The sequence below is a fragment of the Sus scrofa genome, chromosome 11 (assembly GCF_000003025.6).
Source record: "Sus scrofa isolate TJ Tabasco breed Duroc chromosome 11, Sscrofa11.1, whole genome shotgun sequence".
Classification (NCBI taxonomy): Eukaryota; Metazoa; Chordata; class Mammalia; order Artiodactyla; family Suidae; genus Sus; species Sus scrofa.
The window spans coordinates 17998329-18018323 of NC_010453.5; the positions used below are offsets into that span (position 1 = coordinate 17998329).

The window sequence follows — 19995 nt, forward strand, 5'->3', positions numbered from 1 at the left end:
TAAATTTGAAAAATACTTGCTAATCCCATGTTCTTTCAATTCCTTAACTTCTTTGTGATTACTTAACGGATTAACAACAGTGATTTGGCAATCATATCTTCAAGTTTTTTCAGATGCTTGGGTCATTTGGACCAGAGAAACGAACTTAAGCCTTAGCTTAATAAAGTGAGTAAGGTGAGCTCGTTGCCAGTCTTAACACTTTGGACTTAGCTTCTTCTTCTTTTTTTTTTTTTTTAAACTTTTTATTAACGTATAACATACCCACAAAAATGTCAGTATAGCTTAAGTATACAGCTTGATGAATTTCCACAAAGTGCAAACATCTGTGTAAGCAGCTCCTAAATAAGAAAGAAAACATTGCCTGTATCCCAGGGACCCTTCCCAGTTACTTCTTTCCCTCAAAGATAACATGATCATGATTTCTAACACTGTAGATTATTTTTCATATTTTGAACTTTATAAAATAGAATAATGTGTGTCCTTCTGTATCTGGTTTTTCATTCATCTTATGAAGATCATTAACTTTAATAGAGCCTGTGGGAATAAAACTGGAAATAATTATTCCTTTTTTGTCATCTCTTCACATTGCAGCAGCTCTCCCCAGCTGTGAGCCTTTACTTTCTCCTAACTTTTCATGCTTGGAGTATAGTTCTGTGTTTGTATTGCTCTTGGTATTATTCAGAATTCTCCCCTGTTTTAAGCTTTTTAGACCTTTTGATATCCTTATAAATCTAAGCTCTTCACTTATATTTGGTGATTTGTTCCTTTTATAGTTGTGCCTGCCCTCTGTATTTAATTTATAGAATTAAAAATCTTGCTTGTCAGAGTACATCTTTTTTAATACTCACCTTGGTTACTTTAGAGTCCTCTTATTTTCTTTTTTTCCTCCTGGATAACATCATTTCCTTTCCAATTACTATGATTAATTCCTGAAAATCTTTGTAGGAAGATCAAAGTGAAAGTAACTAAAGAAATCTCAAATAATTCCTTATTTCACATTTGAGAATTTCCTGAGTAAGCAGCAAGAAAGTGACCCCTTCCTGAAAAAAACAAAGCCTAAACTTGAGACAAAGCTTAAGTGATTTTGATGTGATTCTGTAGAGTTGTGTAGAGTCCTAAAGAGAAGATTCTTCCACTCTTTACTGTCAGAGTGTCTGATTCCAGCCTTGCTGTCTTTATTGCTCCATTGAGGAGAAAATCACAGCATTGTTATTACTGACACTGAGATTCTTGAAAGTACAGGACTTGTTTCCAGCAAATGGAATGATCTTTTAAAGCTCAACAGTAAAAAAACACCTAGACAATCCAATGAGAAAATGGACAAAAGATGTGAAGAGAAAATTCCTTGAAGGAGGTATACTGACAGCAGTCATGATGATGATTACTGCATCATTCGCCATCTGGGAAATGAAGATCAAAACCAATTAAAAGCATATATCAGAACAGCTAAAATTCGTGGTAATACCAAATGCTGGTGAGGATACAGAGAAACTAGATCCCTCATATGTTGCTGGTGGGAATGTAAAATGGTATAATCACTCTGGAAAACACGCGAATTCCTGATAGAAGCAACAGCTTTTATGAATTTCCGAAGAATTATGCTTTGCAAAAAAAAAAAAAAAAAAAGCCCATTACAAAGAGTATATATGCTGTATGATTCCATTTAAGAATATTTTTGAAATGACAAAATTTTAGAAATGAAGAACAGATTGGTGGTGGTTAGGGGTTAATGAGGAAGGGAAGTGAGAGGGAGGTGGTTTGCTTATAAAAGAGCAACAGGAAGGCATTTTCTGGTTTCGGAACTGTTTGGTATCTTGACTAGAATGGTGGCTGTAAGAACCTACACAGGTGATAAAACTGTATAGAACTAAATACACATAAACACATAAGTTGAATGCAAGTAAGACAAAATCTGAGTAAGACAGTGGATTTTATTAACATCAGTGTCCTGGTTGTGATATTTTACTGTAGTTTTGCAACACATTACCATTGGGGGAATCTGGGCAAACTATACAAGGGATTTCTGCATTATTTATTGCAACTGCCTACTGATTTGGAGTTATCTCAATAAAAGTTTTAATTTAAAAAACCCTGATCTATGAGCTCCCGTTGTGGCTCAGTGGTTTAACGAGTCCTGCTAGTATCCATGAGGACAGAGGTTCAATCCCTGACCTTGCTCAGTGGGTTAAGGATCTGGCATTGCTGTGAGCTGTGGTGTAGGTCACAGATGCAGCTCGAATCCAGCATTGCTGTGGCTGTGGCATAGGCCATCAGCTACAGCTCCGATTCCACCCCTACCCTGGGAACTTCCATATGCTGCGAGTGTGGCCCTAAGAAAAAGAAAAAAAGAAAAAGCAGACTCTGTAGCCACAATAGTCTCTGTAGTTCTCTAGTCTCTGGGTTCACATCTTAATTAATATTTCCCAAGTATATTATTTAATTTAGCCAGATTCTCTGTGTCCCGATTTATTCATCTTAAAATTAATGTTTGACTTTTAAAGGAACAAAACTAGATAAAGATTTAAAAGAATGAGGGTATTGCTGGTTAAAAACAAATTTAATTACTTATTCAAATTTGGAATGTGACTGGTAAATATCCTTTTCATAACATATATAAGAAGTAACTGATGACTTGTTCTACAGATTTAGGTAAAGAATTGCAAACCACTTTTTCAAGATAGAATGAAAAGGAACTTCATATAGAGATTAATAATACAGAATTTGTTAACTCAAAAAACATTAGATTGAGTCATAAGAAGTCTCCCATAGTTAATTAAAGCTTTTTGATCTACAAAGAGGCAATTCCATGTGGTTCAACCAATTGTCGGAAAACTGATCTAGGAATTCCCTGGTGGCCTAGTAGTTAAGGATTCAGCATGTGGAGTTCCTGCTGCGGCGCAGTGGGTTAATGATCATCTTATCTTTGTGGAGGTGCTGGTTTGATCACCAGTTCAATCCCTGACTCAACTCAGTGGGTTAAGGATTTGGCATTGCTGCAGCTGAGACATAGGTTGGAGCTCCAGCTAGGATCCCTTGTGGGAATTTACATATGCCAGGGGGGCAGCCTAAAGAAAATAAAAGAAGGGAAAAAGGATTCAGCATGGTCATTGCTGGGACTTGGGTTCTCTCCTTGGCCCAGCAACTTCTATGTGCTGTGGGAGTGGCCATAAAAAAAAAAATAACCATTTTCTTTAAAAAGAAAAAAAAGCAGATCTAAGAAGTATTAAATACATATGAGATAATAGATTAATAATGGATTTCTAAAGGAACTTTAAAATGGATCTAATAATCTGTGTGTATGTGTTTGAGATAAGGTAGGTGTAGAAACCAGACAAGTTCTCATATCGTCTGAGCTCCCCTCCCACTTAACAAAAGAAAAAGATACCTTTTATAGATGCTGAACTTATTATAGTACAGTCTCTAAGAGGATAAAAATCTGTAGGTTGACAAGCACAAGTACAGTGTAAGTTACTGATTCTGGTGAAGCCTTTCTTTTACTGATTAATTACATCACCAGAAACCTTCCCCAGGAATAATAATCTTTTCTTGACTTTACATATTTTTTAAAAAATTATTTTTACTCAAGTATAATTGATTTACAATATTGTGTTAGTTTCCAGTATACAGCAAAGCGATTAAGTTATGCACATATATACATAGAAATGTATATACTATTCATATATACATAGTAGTGAGTGTGTGTATGTATATATATATAGTAGTGTGTAAATGTTAATCCAAACTTGTACATTTTTTTTAAGAATACAGTATGACTTTCTTGCCCTTCAGTGCCCAAAATGGTCTATGTTAGGATGTTTTCAATTCAAATAGATTGTTTCAACTTACTAAGAAGCAATAATAACACTAAACTTGTATATGCCCAAAAACATATGTTCAGATATGTGTAAAGCCAGATTGATGAATTACAAGGAGAAATTTGTCAAAGACATGATCATTGTGGGAGATACTTTTGTCAGCACACCAATTAATAGAGACTAGAAACTTCATCTAATCTCTACTGGGCTCCTTCCTTCATCTCAAGTCAGCTGGTGGTTTAGCTTGTGACTAGATGATCTAAGATGGTCTCACACAAGTTGACTGTTGGATGAGACCATGGTTGTCTCCCACATGACCTCAGCGTCTAGCAGTCTAGCTCAGAGCTTTCACATGGTGGTTCTAAAATTGCAGAAGCAGCAAGAGAGAGAACATGTTTGGATGTGTAGGCACTTTTCAGGTCCATTTACTTAATGTCCCATTGCCAAAGCAAGTCAATAGCTACATCTGGGGGTTCCTGTCGTGGCGCAGTGGTTAACGAATCCGACTGGGAACCATGAGGTTTTGGGTTCCATCCCTGGCCTTGCTCAGTGGGTTAAGGATCTGGCATTGCCGTGAGCTGTGGTGTAGGTTGCAGATGTGGCTCGGATCCCGCATTGCTGTGGCTGTGGCGTAGGCCGGCAGCTACAGCTCCAATTAGACCCCTAGCCTGGGAACCTCCATATGTCGAGAAGGCAGCCCTAGAAAAGGCCAAAAAAAAAAAAGCTACATCTGGAATAAGTGCAAGACTAGGTTATCTGGAGGCATAGATATGGGAAGGGGAATTATAGCCATTTTTTTAAAATCAACCACAATTTGAATGTGAATAATTTTATGCCAATAAATTTGAAAACATAGGTGAAATGGAAAATTTCCTAGTGGAAAAAATTTACCCAACTTATTCAAGAAAAATAAAAAAACCTTAATAGGTCTAAAAATTAAATTATATCAGTAGCTAAAAATTTAACTTCCCCCACCCCTCTGAAAAGAAACAGTAACCTTACAGGTGGAACTCCAGCTAACATTCAGAAGACAATTTCAGCCATATTAAGTGGTTTCAGAGAAGGTAGAGGGAACACTTCCCAACTCATTTTTTGAGGCTAGCAAACCGTGACACCAAGAACCAGACCAAGACAGCATGAGAAAAGATGCTTAAAAACCAGTTTCACTTATGAACATACATTTTAAAAAAAGCAAATAAAATATTAGTTAATTGAATCTAATAATATATATCACACACACACACACATATATATATATATCTCGTGTGTGTGTGTGTATATATATATATATATAATTTTATTTTTGCATTTTAGGACCACACCCGTCGCATATGGAGGTTCCCAGGCTAGGGGTCTAATCAGAGCTACTGCTGCCAACCTACGCCTCAGCCACAGCAATTCGGGATCCAGGCCTCGTCTTCGACCTACACCACAGCTCACAGCAAAGCCAGATCCTTAACCCACTGAGTGAACCCCCGACTTCATGGTTCCTAGTCAAATTTGTCTCCACTGTGCCACGACAGAAACTCCATATATATTTTTAACTCCGGGAGAGGTTTATCCCAGGACTTAATAAGGTTATAAATTTAACATTGCAAGATTCTAAGTTTAACATTAGAAAATCAATTAATTTACAACATTTATAGATGAAAGAGGAAAACTGTTCATTTCAGTAGCTACAAAAAGAAGCACAACTTAATAAAATTAATTACATATTGTGGCTTAAAAAAAGATAAAAGAAAAACTTCATAAATTAGGATTAGAAAGGAGCTTCCTTACAGCAGAGATAATATATAATGGTAAAATGCTATCCCTGGATTGGACATCCGTATATAGAGGAGGCGTTGGTTGTATTTATGCTTTATATTGCTTTTATGCCTGAAATACCTGGGAGAGTAGGAGGAATGGGGGGAGTAAGATCCCTAAAAGGCCTTTTGGAAGCTTGATTACTCAGGCTCTGGGGAAGTTAAAGGAAACAACGAAAATAGAATGAAGTCAGGGTTAGAATAATTTTTGTTTTATTATCTGTTCATGGATAAACTTTATTGAAAGTTTTAAAAGTGGGTTAAAGTCTAAGAGATGTTAAAAATTACCATATAATAGATTTTAAGATTAACTGTGTTACAAAGTATAAAGCATAGATTTTTAAAAATTTGGTAACCATTTTAAACTTGAAGTTTGAAATTCATAGTTGCAGGGATAGCACAGAAAAACCATACACCCATTGCTCACTCAGCACCTGGCTTCCTTGATTCTTTGCATTTTTCCATATTTGCCTTTTTCTTACTTTCTGACACACACATACACACACATACATCTTTTTTTTCTTTCCTTGAAGCAGTTAAGTTGCAGCATAGTGCCCCATTACTCCCGCAATACATCAGTTCATACACCTTTCGACATGACGACGGTGCATGTGTCGAGTTTACATAGATAAATTTTACTATCTAATTCATAGACCCTACTCATATTTTGCTGGTTGTTCCTTATAATTCCTTTATATCCAAGCTAGGATTAGACATTGCAGTTAGTGTCATGTTTCTTAAGTCTCCTTCAGTCCAGCAGTTCTTCAGTCTTTTTTTTTTTTTTTGTCTTTTTTTTTTTTTTTTTTTTTTGTCTTTTGTTGTTGTTGTTGTTGTTGCTATTTCTTGGGCCGCTCCCGCGGCATATGAAGGTTCCCAGGCTAGGGGCTGAATCGGAGCTGTAGCCACCGGCCTACGCCAGAGCCACAGCAACGCGGGATCCGAGCCTCGTCTGCAACCTACACCACAGCTCACGGCAACTCCAGATCGTTAACCCACTGAGCAAGGGCAGGGACCAAACCCGCAACCTCATGGTTCCTAGTCGGATTCGTTAACCACTGCGCCACGATGGGAACTCCAGTTCTTCAGTCTTTATCTTTCATGATGGTGTACTTAAAGGAAGAGTACGGACTATTTTTTGTTTGCTTGTTTTCTTATGGCTGCACCACGGCATGTGGAAGTTCCAAGGCCAGGAATTGAATCTGAGTCACAGTTGGGACCTACACCATAGCTGCAGCAGCACCAGATCCTTTAACCCACTGTGCCGGGCCAGGGATAAAACCACGTATCTGCAGTGACCGAAGCCACTACAGTTGGATTCTTAACCCAATGTGCCATGGCAGGAACTCCCCACACCAGTTTTTTTTTTTTCTCCTTTTAGGGCAGCACCTGCAGCATATGAAAGTTCCCAAGCTAGGGGTCAAATTGGAGCTGTAACTGTGGTCTGTGCCACAGCCACAGCAACACCAGATCTGAGCCGCATCTGTGACCTACACCACAGCTTAAGACAACACTGGATCCTTAGCCCACTGAGCAAGGCCAGGAATTGAACTCGAATCCTCGATACATCATACCAGAAGGCACATCATGCTGATTTTTCCCTTACTCTTGATGATAACCTTTGCCATTTGGTTAAGATGCTGTCTGCCAGGATTTTCCTCTATAAATTAAGAAGTATTTCATGGGGCAGCCACCTGAGACTATAAAATGTCAATGCATGGATTTTCATGTTTGTGACATGCATTAATTTTAAAATAGTAAAGAATTGAATAGTTACTACTAAAGAAGTATGCTGAGATGTAATTTGAAGTTAGTAATCTCCTAAGCATTAGCATATACATAAGCATCAGTTTGTGTAAACATACTTGCTTATACATAGGATAAAAGTAGATGCATGCAGATAAGTGAGTAAGCTTCAGCTATATAGTTCTAGTATTAATTTTCCTTTTTTTTGAATTTTAACATCAGTATTAATACCTCATCAATAACTTATAATCAAATACTTCTGTAAATATTGTGTTGAAAACTAGAAAGTAAATCCTTTGAAATTTTAAGTTGAAAAGGATCTTAGAAATCATTTAATCTTTCGTTTAATTTATTTGACTTAATTCTGTAGACAAACTAAAAATTTAGAGGAAACTGTAATTTATCCAAAGTTGCATATTGTGTGAAATGGCACAAGTTGCCATTATAAGCAGTTGAAATCTCATATAATACAGAAATATTTTTGCTAGTATAGACTTCTTCTTATAAAAGCCATGTGGCAAAAGTTAAAATCTGGGGTGATAGCAAGTAGGTGGCATTTATGCTAATAAGTTTCCATTCCCCACACTCCCAACAAACATACAGATTTAATAAACGTTTGAGCAGTGAACTCTTTCTCATTAAGCTGACTTCTTAATAAATTGCTTCAGGCAACCATTAGCAATAAGTTGATGAAAGCTAGCCAAATAGTTGAAATATACTTGCTAGACTTAATAATAATAATAATTTTAATTTTAAAATTTAAATCCTCACTACAGGTTAGGAGGCACAGTATTGGTCAAAACAATTGGTACTTGATAAATTTTGTATGTGTGTATATGAAAGCTGATCTTTAAGCCAGTCAATTTTGTTACCAAATCCAAAATGTAGCCTGTCATTGGTTTGCAGTATATACGTATAATTCATATTACCCTGATTTAGAAAACAGTTTCACAATTGCCTGATAGTTGAGATAATTTTAATGGATTTTTCATTAACAGCAGCCCTCGTGACTTCTAAACTATTTATTGGTTACCTTTCAGAACAAAAGAGATGAACACTTACTGAAAAAAAGAAATGTTCCCCAAGAAGAAAGTTTAGAAGATTCAGATGTTGATGCTGATTTTAAAGCAGTATGTTATTTTGTTCTTATAAGGTGTTTTAAAGATAATTTTTTGTAATAGCCAGAGAACTTTGTTCTCAATCTAAGGTCAATTTTACAATGATAATTAAGGTACATTAACTCTTAACTTTAGTCAATAGATTATTTAATTAATAAATTTTGCTATTAAACTACTTGCTGAACTATCTTTTTTTCTTTTTAAGCAAAATGTCACACTAGAAGCTATATTGCAGGTATGTTATGAATATAATATTTTCATTTTGAAGTATTTTGACATTGATTTTTATTTTTAATTTCTAAAATTTACATTTGATGTTGCAGAATGCCACAAGTGATAACCCAGTTGTCCAGTTGAGTGCTGTCCAGGCTGCAAGGTAAGTACTAATTTATCCAGAGAGAGAATGATGTGACACCTAGGGTGTCTTAGCTGATAGTCTGGAAATAGTATGTTGTTATTTCTGTTCATAGTTTGAAAATGATAGCAGTTAATTTCTTATATTTCTTTTTCTAGAAAGCTGTTATCCAGTGACAGAAATCCACCAATTGATGACCTAATAAAATCTGGGATTTTACCAATTCTAGTTAAATGTCTAGAAAGGGATGATAAGTAAGTATGAATTTGACTCTCTGTTCACTTATTTCAGCTAAGAGAAAATTTATGATTATTTAACCAGTGGGTTCTATTTGGTTTTATTACATTTTTCATTTGTCATGCATTTTCGTGTAATTTTCTTATTCTGTGATCATACTCAGCAGACATAAACTGCTTCTCTTTTTAATGTATAACATACATGTTTGTATATCTTCTAGGAAAATTTTAGCTTCTGTTTATTGTCTATTGTAACTTGTCTCAAAGATTTATAGTCTTTGTTAGTTGGGTTTTTTTAAGTAATATTTTAAAACAACCCAAATAGTGTTTGAGTCACTCTTTGCTTATGAGTCTATATATAGATTAACCTCATGACTTGAGTCAACATGAATGGTTTCCAGAACTGAGTGGCTCTTTCTTACCCCGGGAATATTCCAGCGGATCCACTGATACTCTGTGAAGTCTTTAACAGAACTCCAACCATGATTAGTTGTCTAACTTCACGGTTTTCATTTGTGATAAATTAAAAATAAGAGGGCAGCTTATAATTTTCCAGAATAGAAAGGGAAAAACACCACCTCATTCTCTTTCTTCAGTATTTATAGGGTTTCTTCTGAGTCCTTAACCTTGACTGTCCTTGGTTTTTGCTCACTACCACCAGCTCCTACCTTGTTATTCTATTTAAAAGAATATATGTTTAGTATCTATCCTAACTTAATGTAAATAATTCCTTCTTAACAGATTTTTCCTACATCAGCCTTTAACCATTTTTTATCCATTCTGCATGGACTTCAACATTATTTCCTTCCATCCTTCCTCCCTCCCTTCCTCCCTTCCTCCCTCTCTCTTTCTCCTTTTTACAGCCACACCTGTGGCATATGGAAGTTCCTGGGCCAGGGGTCGAATTGGAGCTGCAGCTTCAGGCCTACACCACAGCCATGGCAATACCAGATCCCAGCCATATCTGTGACTCATGCCGCAGTTTGTGCAATGCTGGATCCTTAACCCACTGAGCAAGGCCAGGGATTGAACCAGCATCCTCATGGACACTGTGCCAGATTCTTAATGTGCTGAGCCACAATGGGAACTCCCAACATTGTTTTCTTTACTTGACTTTTCAGTAGCACTCTATACTTAGTATGTCTATAGAATAAACTCCAAGTTCTGAAGCCTGAGATGTGGGGCCTACTAGTCCCACCACACATGCACTTAAGATAACCTACCCTTTCAGTTTCGTCGCATGTTATATTTTTGTATACCTTCTTGGCTTCAGCTCTCTTGATCTCTTCCCAGTCATCTGTATACATCATGATCATCCCACCCATGATACTTATTTGTATTTCCAGCTGTCGGCGCCTTTCTTTATTTATCCCTCTTTGAAAAGCTTCTTCGGTATTCTTTTTTTTGTGTGAGAGCTTCCTTCACAATTCCAGTTTATAATGATCTCATCCCTTTAGCAAAATTATGTAGCCTTATAATATCTCCAACATATAAAGCAGATGGTGTAGTGGAGTCAGAGCTTTAAGACCTGCCAGAAGTTGTGGCAGTGATTCAGATAAGATGATGAGGGCTTCAGCTAGCATAGTAATATGAGGCATGGTGCTAGAAATAGAAGAAATAGTTAAGAGGTAAAATTGATATGACCTATTGATTAGATGTCTGTGGGAGAGGAAGGAGTCGAGAAAAATAATGAATGGCTAAATGTTGCAGTTACCAGTGGACATACAGAAGTAAGTTTATATTGACTGACTTTGAGAGCCAGTGAGACATTCAGCTGGAGAAATCCAACACGCAGTTGGATACAACAGGGTGAAATTCAAGGACAAAGTAAAGGATAACCTTATAATCTGCAGGTCATAAATATAAATGGTAATTATATGTCTAAAGATTGTTTTTATTGTTTTTTTACAGTCCTTCATTACAGTTTGAAGCTGCTTGGGCATTAACTAATATAGCATCAGGAACTTCTGCACAGACGCAAGCTGTTGTACAGTCTAGTAAGTAAATTAACTTCCTTACTTGCTGGACTTTTTTTTTTTGGTTATACTCACAGCATATGGAATTTCCTCGGTCAGGGATCAAATCTGAGTCTCAGCTGCAACCTACCACAGCTGTGGCAATGCCAGGTCCTTAACCCATTGCACTGGGCCAGAGATCAAACCCATGTCACTACAGAGAACACTGGATCCTTAAGCTGATGAGCTATAGCAGGAACTCCCTGGACTTTTTTTTTTTTTTTTTTTTTTTTTTTTTTTGAGCAGAAGGATAGAAGTGGGGTTTTATTGTAAACACAGTTTTGCCTTATAACATTTTTAAACTCATGAATATTTTAAGTTATGATAGTTGATATCTTTCCTATAGCCATCAGTAATCTATCATTTAATAATTTGAATTGTGGTTACTAAAAAGTGAATAAAGGTTTTATATTTTATAAACCACCTCCTAATGATAGGTTTTAAATTTTCTGTTTTGGAGTTCCCATTGTGGTTCAGGTAAAACAAACCTAACTAGCACCCATGAGGATTCAGGCTTAATTCCTGGCCCTGCTTAGTGTTAAGGATCCCGCATTGTTGCAAACTGTGGTGTGGGCCCAGATATTGTATTGCTGTGGCTGTGGTGTAGGCCAGCAGCTGTAGTTCCGATTCAACCCCTAGCCTGGGAACTTCCACATGCCGCAGGTGCAGCCCCAAAAGCGAGAGAGAGAGAAGAGAGAGAGAGAGAAAGAAACAAAGAAAGAAAGAAAAGAAAGATAGATTCTGTTCCTAAGTGCTGAGTAGCTTACCACTTATGAAATAGCAGTAAGTTTCATTGAATCAGGTAGTAAGAATCTCTTTCTTTCACTTTTGTTTCAGATATTTCAGTAATGTCAAAGAAAAGGTTTCTAGGTAGATGTTAGTTGTAAAAGAAAGGGAACAGATTTTAGACTAAGGCTTTCAATAGAGACTAGTAGGTACCATTAAATAACAATATTTTGTTTTCATTTTTAATTTTTTGGTTATTTTCCTTGTGTGGTAATTGATACTGGTATTCTGTTACAGAAGTGATGACTAAAATTAGTTAAAATACAAATATTAGTCGATTCAAACCTTCATACATTGCTGGTGGGAATGTAAAATAGTTCAGCCTTTTTAGAAAACAGTTTATCAAATGGTTAATCATAGAGTTACCACATGACCCCAGCAGTTCCCCTACTATGTGAAACTAAGAAATCTGAAAGCAGGTCCATATAAAGACTTGTACAGAAATGTTTTCAGCAGCATTACTCATCATAGCCCCCAAATGGAAATAACCCCAGTGTCCATTAGCTGATGAGTAGTAAACAAAATGTGATATACCATAGAATACTACTCAGCAATAAAAAAGAACAAAATGTGATATGCGCCATAATGTAGATGAACTGCAAAATCATTATTCCAAGCGAAAGAATCCAAACTACGTCTTATAAAATTTCATTAATATGAAATGTCCAGAATAGAAAAATCTATAGAGGCAGAAAGAGTAAGTGGTTGCCTAGAACTGGGGGAGAGAGTCTTAGGACTATTGTGGGTATGGGATTTCTTGGGGCAGGGGTGGTGTGATGGAAATGTTGTAAAATTAGATTGTGGTGATGACTACACAACCCTGTATAAATACTAAAAATCATTAAATTATACACTTAAAACAGACATTGTATTGCATGTAAATTATATCTCAGTAAAGCTATTAAAATGAGTCTATTTTAATTTAAACATTAAATAATACAGGTAGTATAGAGATAAACAGCTAAAAGTCCTACAGGTAGTATACAGTTGACTCAAATTTAAGAAAATTTAAGAAAAAGTGATCTAACTTTTTCTTAATTTCATATCTGAAGTGAGTACGATACCAATGTTTTGGAATTTGAATTAACATGTAAGTTATGTAAAGACTAAGTATTATAATGATAAGTTGTCTTGATACATAAAGTAGGCTTGATGTGGGAATACTCAGTTCTTTATAGTTAGTCCCCTATCAGCAATAGGGATCACACTGACTAGAAGTATTATATTCTAAGATTACATGTTCAGGATAGAAACTTTTTTTTAATATGTTATAAGAAAAATTTCATGCTGCTGTTTTCTTTTAATTAATACTATCATAGTAACTTTTAGACCCTCTCAATAGGTCTATTACTTGAATATTATTAGGGGAAATATAGAATTTATTTAGGATAAAGGTATTTGCCATGTTTATTCATTCAGTGAATTATAATTGGGCAGCTGTGGTGTGCCAAACTCTGCTGAAATCTATAAACTCTTCAACATTTTGCCGTATAAATAAGAGGTTTTTTTTTTTATTGTAGATGCCGTACCTCTTTTTCTAAGACTTCTTCATTCACCGCATCAGAATGTTTGTGAACAAGCAGTATGGGCTTTGGGAAATATTATAGGTAAGTTGCATTTAGGTTTGAAAAGACTCCACTTAAGTATCTTAATTAACTTTTTTCCTACATTGGCATAGCCATTACACACTATGTTTCCTCTAATTTTAACGTGGGTTGACTATCTTCTTGCCTCATTAATACTAACTTCAGATGGTACCTCTTTGAAATGGATATGAAATTTGCTATCAGGATTGGTAGGTTAAATTTGTGTTCCCCAAATCAAAATCTGGCGGAACAGCAGTGCTTGATGCCCTTGACTAATGGTGAGGAAACATAGAACATCAGTGTCCCGACATGAGCCATTGCATACATTTCAGACTTTCTCATCCTGAATGTAATTTTTTTTTTAAATACAATTTTCATTTCTGTAGGTGATGGTCCTCAATGTAGAGATTATGTCATATCACTGGGAGTTGTCAAACCTCTTCTGTCCTTCATCAATCCCTCCATTCCCATCACCTTCCTTCGGAACGTCACATGGGTCATTGTCAATCTCTGCAGGAATAAGGACCCCCCACCGCCTATGGAGACAGTTCAGGAGGTAAATGAAGAATTGCAAAGGCCAGATGGTATATTTTCCCTATGTTTATGCTTTAGATTTTCATGCACAGGAAATGAAATAATGCAAACACTGATTCCATTGCAGGTATGAGATTTTTTAAAGTAACGTGTCACACTTAACTTTTGCCTCCTGTGAAATACAAGTTGAGACTTGTGGCACCCGAATAAATGTCAGTCCACCCTAATTCAGGAAAACATAAAAAAATTCAAGCAGAAAAATGCCAAAGAAAATAAAATGTCAACATTTTATTGCTACATTGCATTGTTTTGTTGTTGTTGGCTTTTTTTTTTTCTTTTTCTTTTCTTTTTTAGGGCTGCAGGTGCAGCATATGGAAGTTCCCAGGCTAGGGGTCGAATCAGCTGTAGGTGCTGGCCACAGCCACATCTGCAACCTACACCACGGCTCATAGATCCTTGAGCCACTGAGCGAGGCCAGGGATCAAACCCACATCCTCATGGATACCAGTCAGATTTGTTACCACTGCACCACAACAGGAACGCCACACTGTTGATTTTTAACACTAAAAAAAACAAGGGATTGCTACAGATAAAATGATGAACTTAAATGTTCATGAGTGAGTTTGCCTGAAGTCCAATTGAAATTTCCCTTGATTCCTGACAAAATTAGTGCTCGTGATGTGTGACCTGCTTTGTGTTAAATATACGGATTAAAACAAAATAAAATCTTTTCTATTTACACCTGATTTGTAAATGGATCTAAGTATGTTAAGTTTCAAAAAATCCTGTATAGCCTTTAATCGCTTGACTGTAGAGAATGTTGATTATGAATCTTTAATCTTTTTTTTTTTTTTTTTGGTCTTTTGTCCTTTTAGGGCCATACCCGTGACATATGGAGGGTTCCCAGGCTAGGGGTCCAATCAGAGCGTTACTGCTGACCTGCACCACAGCCACAGCAACGCCAGATGTGAGCCGAGTCTGTGACCTACACCACAGCTCACGGCGATGCCGGATCCTTAACCCACTGAGCAAGGCCAGAGATTGAACATACAAGCTCATGCTTCCTAGTCGGATTCATTTCCACTGCACCACAATGGGAACTTCTGAATCTTTCATCTTTATCGTTTTGACATCTTTTGCCTTCTTGGGCCACCTTTTGCCTTTAAGGGAAGGGTACTTAGTAATTCCTTCCAGTTCCACCCCACCCCCACCCCCCAGATTTAAAGAAAGATCTGTAATGCCTGAATTCAGCAAACTTTATACTGGTCATAATTTTCTTGACTAAATCTGAGGTCTGAAACTTTAATTTGACTCACGTAGCGTCTTAAGATCTTATTTTTAGGAGTTCCCGTTGTGGCTCAGTGGTTAATGAATCCGACTAGGAACCATGAGGTTGCAGGTTCGATCCCTGGTCTTGCTCAGTGGGTTAAGGAGGATCCGGCGTTGCCGCCGTGAGCTGTGGTGTAGGTCGCAGACATGGCTTGGATCTCGCATTGCTGTGGCTCTGGTGTAGGCCGGTGGCTATAGCTCCGATTCAACCCCTAGCCTGGGAACCTCCATATGCCACGGGAGTGGCCCAAAAAAAATGGCAAAAAGACAAAAAAAAAAAAAGATCTTATTTTTACTTTATGCAGGTAAGTGAGACATTGACAGCAGTTTTAAGAATAGCTTTTTAGGAGTTCCCGTCGTGGCGCAGTGGTTAACGAATCCGACTAGGAACCATGAGGTTGCGGGTTCGATCCCTGCCCTTGCTCAGTGGGTTAACAATCTGGCGTTGCCGTGAGTTGTGGTGTAGGTTGCAGACGCGGCTTGGATCCCGAGTTGCTGTGGCTCTGGCGTAGGCCGGTGGCTACAGCTCCGATTCAATCCCTAGCCTAGGAACCTCCTTATGCCGCGGGAGCGGCCCAAGAAATAGCAACAACAACAACAACAACAAAAAAGACAAAAATAAAAATAAATAAATAAATAAATAAAATTAGAAAGAATTAAAAAAAAAAAAAGAATAGCTTTTTAAAAATAGCTGTGCGTATAGTTACATTTTCATTCTTTCCAGTTGGCGTATTTCATATAGAAGATTATTGAAAACAATTATTTTTCCTCTAAGAGACATTAATCTCTGCCAGATTTTAATTAGACATCTGAAATTTGGTTTTGGTTTTTCAGATTGAATTTAGCAGATTTTTATTTTCCCAATAGAGATTCACACAAATTTAATGTTGTTTTTCTTGCCCTGCAAATAATATTTATTGCTTAAAAAAAAAAACAAAAACCACTGTTATTCAGTTTTACAAAGACATCTTCATCAACTCTAGTTGTTACTTGTCTATCTTCTTTCCTCAGATTTTACCAGCATTATGTGTCCTCATATACCATACGGACATAAATGTAAGTAAAGCAGAAGCTTAGATTTGAGATTTTACTCTGGATGGGACTGAAAGGGGTATTTATTCTTAATGCTTTTATTAAATGTCACCATGTATCTTATTAACTTGTCCAGCTTCCACAATGTATAAGTAGTTTTCAGAAACAGGATTGAAGCTAAATTAAGTTTATATATATCTCAAGTGATTTATATAGCAAAAATAATAACTTTAGAGAAATTATCACAGATGTAGTTAGTTATTTGTATCATTATTATTAGTGTTTTGAAGTATCAGTATTTATAAAGTGATAAAAACTGTATAAAAACCACCTTCATAATTCTCTTAATTTCATTCAGTTTTTATATTGGATAGGCTAGATATTATTGTCCCCATTTTAAAGAATAAGACGGGGTTCCTATTGTGGCTCAGCAGGTTAAGAACCCAACTAGTATCCATGAGAATGTAGGTTCGATCCCTGGCTTCACTCAGTGGGTTAGGGATCTGGCATTGCTGTGGCTATAGAGCAGGCTAGTACCTGCAGCTCCAATTCCACCCGTAGCCTGGGAACTTCCATATGTCAAAAGTGCAGCCCTGAAAAAAAAAAAAGAAAAGAATAAGATAAGAAATTGAGCCTCAGGGAAAGAATAAGTGACTTATCCAAAGTTGAAGAGCTTGTTAGGGTCAAAGTTGGTACTGAAAACTGAGATCTTACGATGACAGATCTTGCTTTCTTTCCATGAAACCACACCGACCGCCGACTACAACCTTTTGAGGTATAGTATTGAGGGACACCAAGTATAGTTTAAATGCAAAGCCGTCTTTAGATGATTTGTTCATTACATGAGATTTAATTAAGCATTTACTCTATAAATTCTGGCAAATTTTTGTATCCGGCAGTCTGAAAATTATCCTGGATGTATCAGGGCTAAATGTTATTCTTCCATGGAGTAAAACAGTGGATCAATTGCAGTGAATTTAGAACTGATTGTAGCATTTATTTGACTTCTGATGTTCCAACCAAGATCTTTCTGATTTGTTGAATGTTGAATGTTTGTGTTTGTATAACCCTGTCTGTTTATAAAGATGACTGTGTAAATAGTTAGCATTTATTAAAGGTTTAAAGTGTGCCAGGTAACTGTTTTAAGCACTTTTCATATGTTAACTCATTTGTTTCTTTCAAAAATCGTATGCAGTTGGTTATTATAATTACCTCCATCTTACGAATACAGTAAAGGAGGCAGATAGTTACATAATTTGTCTAAAGTCATACAACTAGGATGAGAAGGATTTGATCATGTTGAAAAGTTCACTTCAGGTACATGGAGAAAGATACTAAAGGCTCAAGAGAATATACGGCAGGTGTGAAGAACAAATAATTAATAAACGTATTTGCCTAGGAGTTAAGTTTCAGAGTTTTCAATCTTGTGTTAAGGAGTTTGGGCTTTATTTCATAATATGTGCAGAGTCATTGAAGTTTTTTAGAGAAGTGATGCGCTCATGTTCACAGTAACTTGGGAGAGTTGTAAGGAGGGTCTGGAATGGGGAAAGTTTGGGTGTAGGCTGGCCAGTTTTGGAAGGTTTAAGGAAGTTGGTGAAGGTATAAACCTCAAGCGGTAATGGTTAGGAGAGATAATTTGACTAGTACTTCAAGAGGAAGGTATCAGAAGGAAAAGTAAAAATTACTTTGATTTCTAATTTGGCTGTCTGAATGGATAATAATACCATGAACCATTAAGAGTCAAGCCAAAGGATGAGACTGGTTGAGGAAGATGATGAGTTTATTGATTCTGACTTACCTGTTGTTCTTCCACAGTAACGCTTCCAGGAAGGAAAAAGCAGTGCTTAGAGATTTATCAGCACTTAAGGGATTCATGAAAATATGGACATTGAGTAGCATTTAGAAAAAGGGCTAAAAATTGAATTCTGAAGAATTCTCTGCATTTGAGCAGTGGCAAAGAGGGAGAAGGGAACCAGCCAAGAAATTTTTTTAAAGTAGAGAGATGGAAGCATAAATTATGAAGCAAAGAGTGGGGGGAAAACAGTAAGGCAGAGATTTAGCAGGTTCTAGATCATTCAGTCTTGCATACCACCTTAGGTTCTATCTATCATCTTTGTGTAGATGATAGGAAGCCAAGAATAATAGTGTGATTTATATTATGGGTCGGTAGTTCGTATCCACTGAGTGGAGTGTAGATTTTAGGGGAAGTTGGAGTTGCGAAGGCAGATTGTTCGTGATTTTGTGGTGTGGATGGGAGAAAATTAGGGCCAATACTGGAACTTAGACATTAGGATAAAGAGGACAAGGGATAACTAGAGGAATGTTTAGGTGATAGATTTGCTGGTTTTGACATGGGTGGTAAGAGAAGAGTCAGGGATAATGCCCAGCTTTCTAACTTGGATGTAAGGGCCGACACAAGACAAGACAAGAACAACAGCACAGAGAGGTGTAAAATAGCAGAATGACTTCACTCATGAGACAAGTCACCAGTGAGACTGCTGGAGAAGCTGTGTTGGGGTATGGAATTAGGTGGTTTATGGACTTTACTCTGCGTTTGTGACATTGAAGGAAGAACTGAATATTGATTGACCCTGAGGACTAGAGAAGGAATCTGGACTGGTTTAGGTCAGTCTGTCTTCCTTTGATGTCTAGTTGTTGTGCTTCTTAAAATTTAAGGTGAAATCACAGTGATGGCCATAGCATTTGGTTTTCTTGTCCTTGTTGAAGTTGTCCATCTGTGACTTGATGTGCCCAGACACATTTGATACATATCTACCTTATTTTGCTGCTGGTATAAATGAAATTAATTAGTTGTAGCAGTTTGGTTATTTGCTGAGACTTGATTTTTAGTGACACTCTTTGATATGTATGTCAGAGGTCCCCAACACCAGCTTTAGGTTCAGTCTTTCGCTAGAAGGAATCACTGAAAAGCTTTTACACTCAGGCTCACAATTTACAGGAAAAGGATAGATTTGTTTAGTGAATACTCAGTTTTTTCTTCCCTACTGTATTTCTCTCCTATGTGTTTCTTTTATTACTCACACAAAACACCACTTCTCATACTTCTGATCACCAAGTGTGTTGGAGGGGGTCCCGACAACAAAAAGCATCTACGACACAGCTGGGTGTCCCACAATTTAATTCAATTCCAGTACTATCTGTCACTATAGATAGTGTCAGATTCCACGTGATGCCCCGCTCCCCCCACCCACAGTCACACTTCAGATGCTAGTCACAAGCCCTTGTGCTTCTCTCTCTCTCTCTCTCTCTCTCTTTTTTTTTTTTTTTTTTTTTTTTTAAGGGCTACAGGTGTGGCATATGGAAGTTCCCAGGCTAGGGGTTGAATCTAAAGCTGCCAGCCATAGTCACAGCAGTGCCAGATTCAAGCTGCTTCTGCAGCCTATACCACAGCTCACGGCAACACCAGATCCTTAACCCACTGAGCAAGGCCCAGGGATCAAACCTGCATCCTCACAGATGCTAGTTGGATTCGTTACTGCTGAGCCACAATGTGAACTCCCTGACTGGCATTTCTTGATTCCTATCTTTATCCATACAATAAGTGATGAGCTCATTCTATTTTCTGTCACCTTGTTCTCCCATTTTTGAATCTTCTGCCCAGTTTGGGAAATTTTCAGTCA

General features: G+C 37.0%; 1 protein-coding gene across 4 annotated transcripts in view; it reads left to right on the plus strand.

Moving 5' to 3' along the window:
• The window catches only part of KPNA3 (karyopherin alpha 3 (importin alpha 4)), an 85609-nt gene that overhangs the window by 50119 nt on the left and 15495 nt on the right, over nucleotides 1-19995 (plus strand). For 3 of the 4 annotated variants that reach the window (NM_001190230.1, XM_021065149.1, XM_021065152.1), the window contains 8 exon segments: nucleotides 8404-8493; nucleotides 8687-8716; nucleotides 8805-8857; nucleotides 8995-9090; nucleotides 10984-11069; nucleotides 13394-13480; nucleotides 13846-14015; nucleotides 16334-16378. In NM_001190230.1, coding sequence (NP_001177159.1) covers nucleotides 8404-8493; nucleotides 8687-8716; nucleotides 8805-8857; nucleotides 8995-9090; nucleotides 10984-11069; nucleotides 13394-13480; nucleotides 13846-14015; nucleotides 16334-16378 — 657 coding nt within the window. 4 annotated transcript variants of the gene reach the window in all.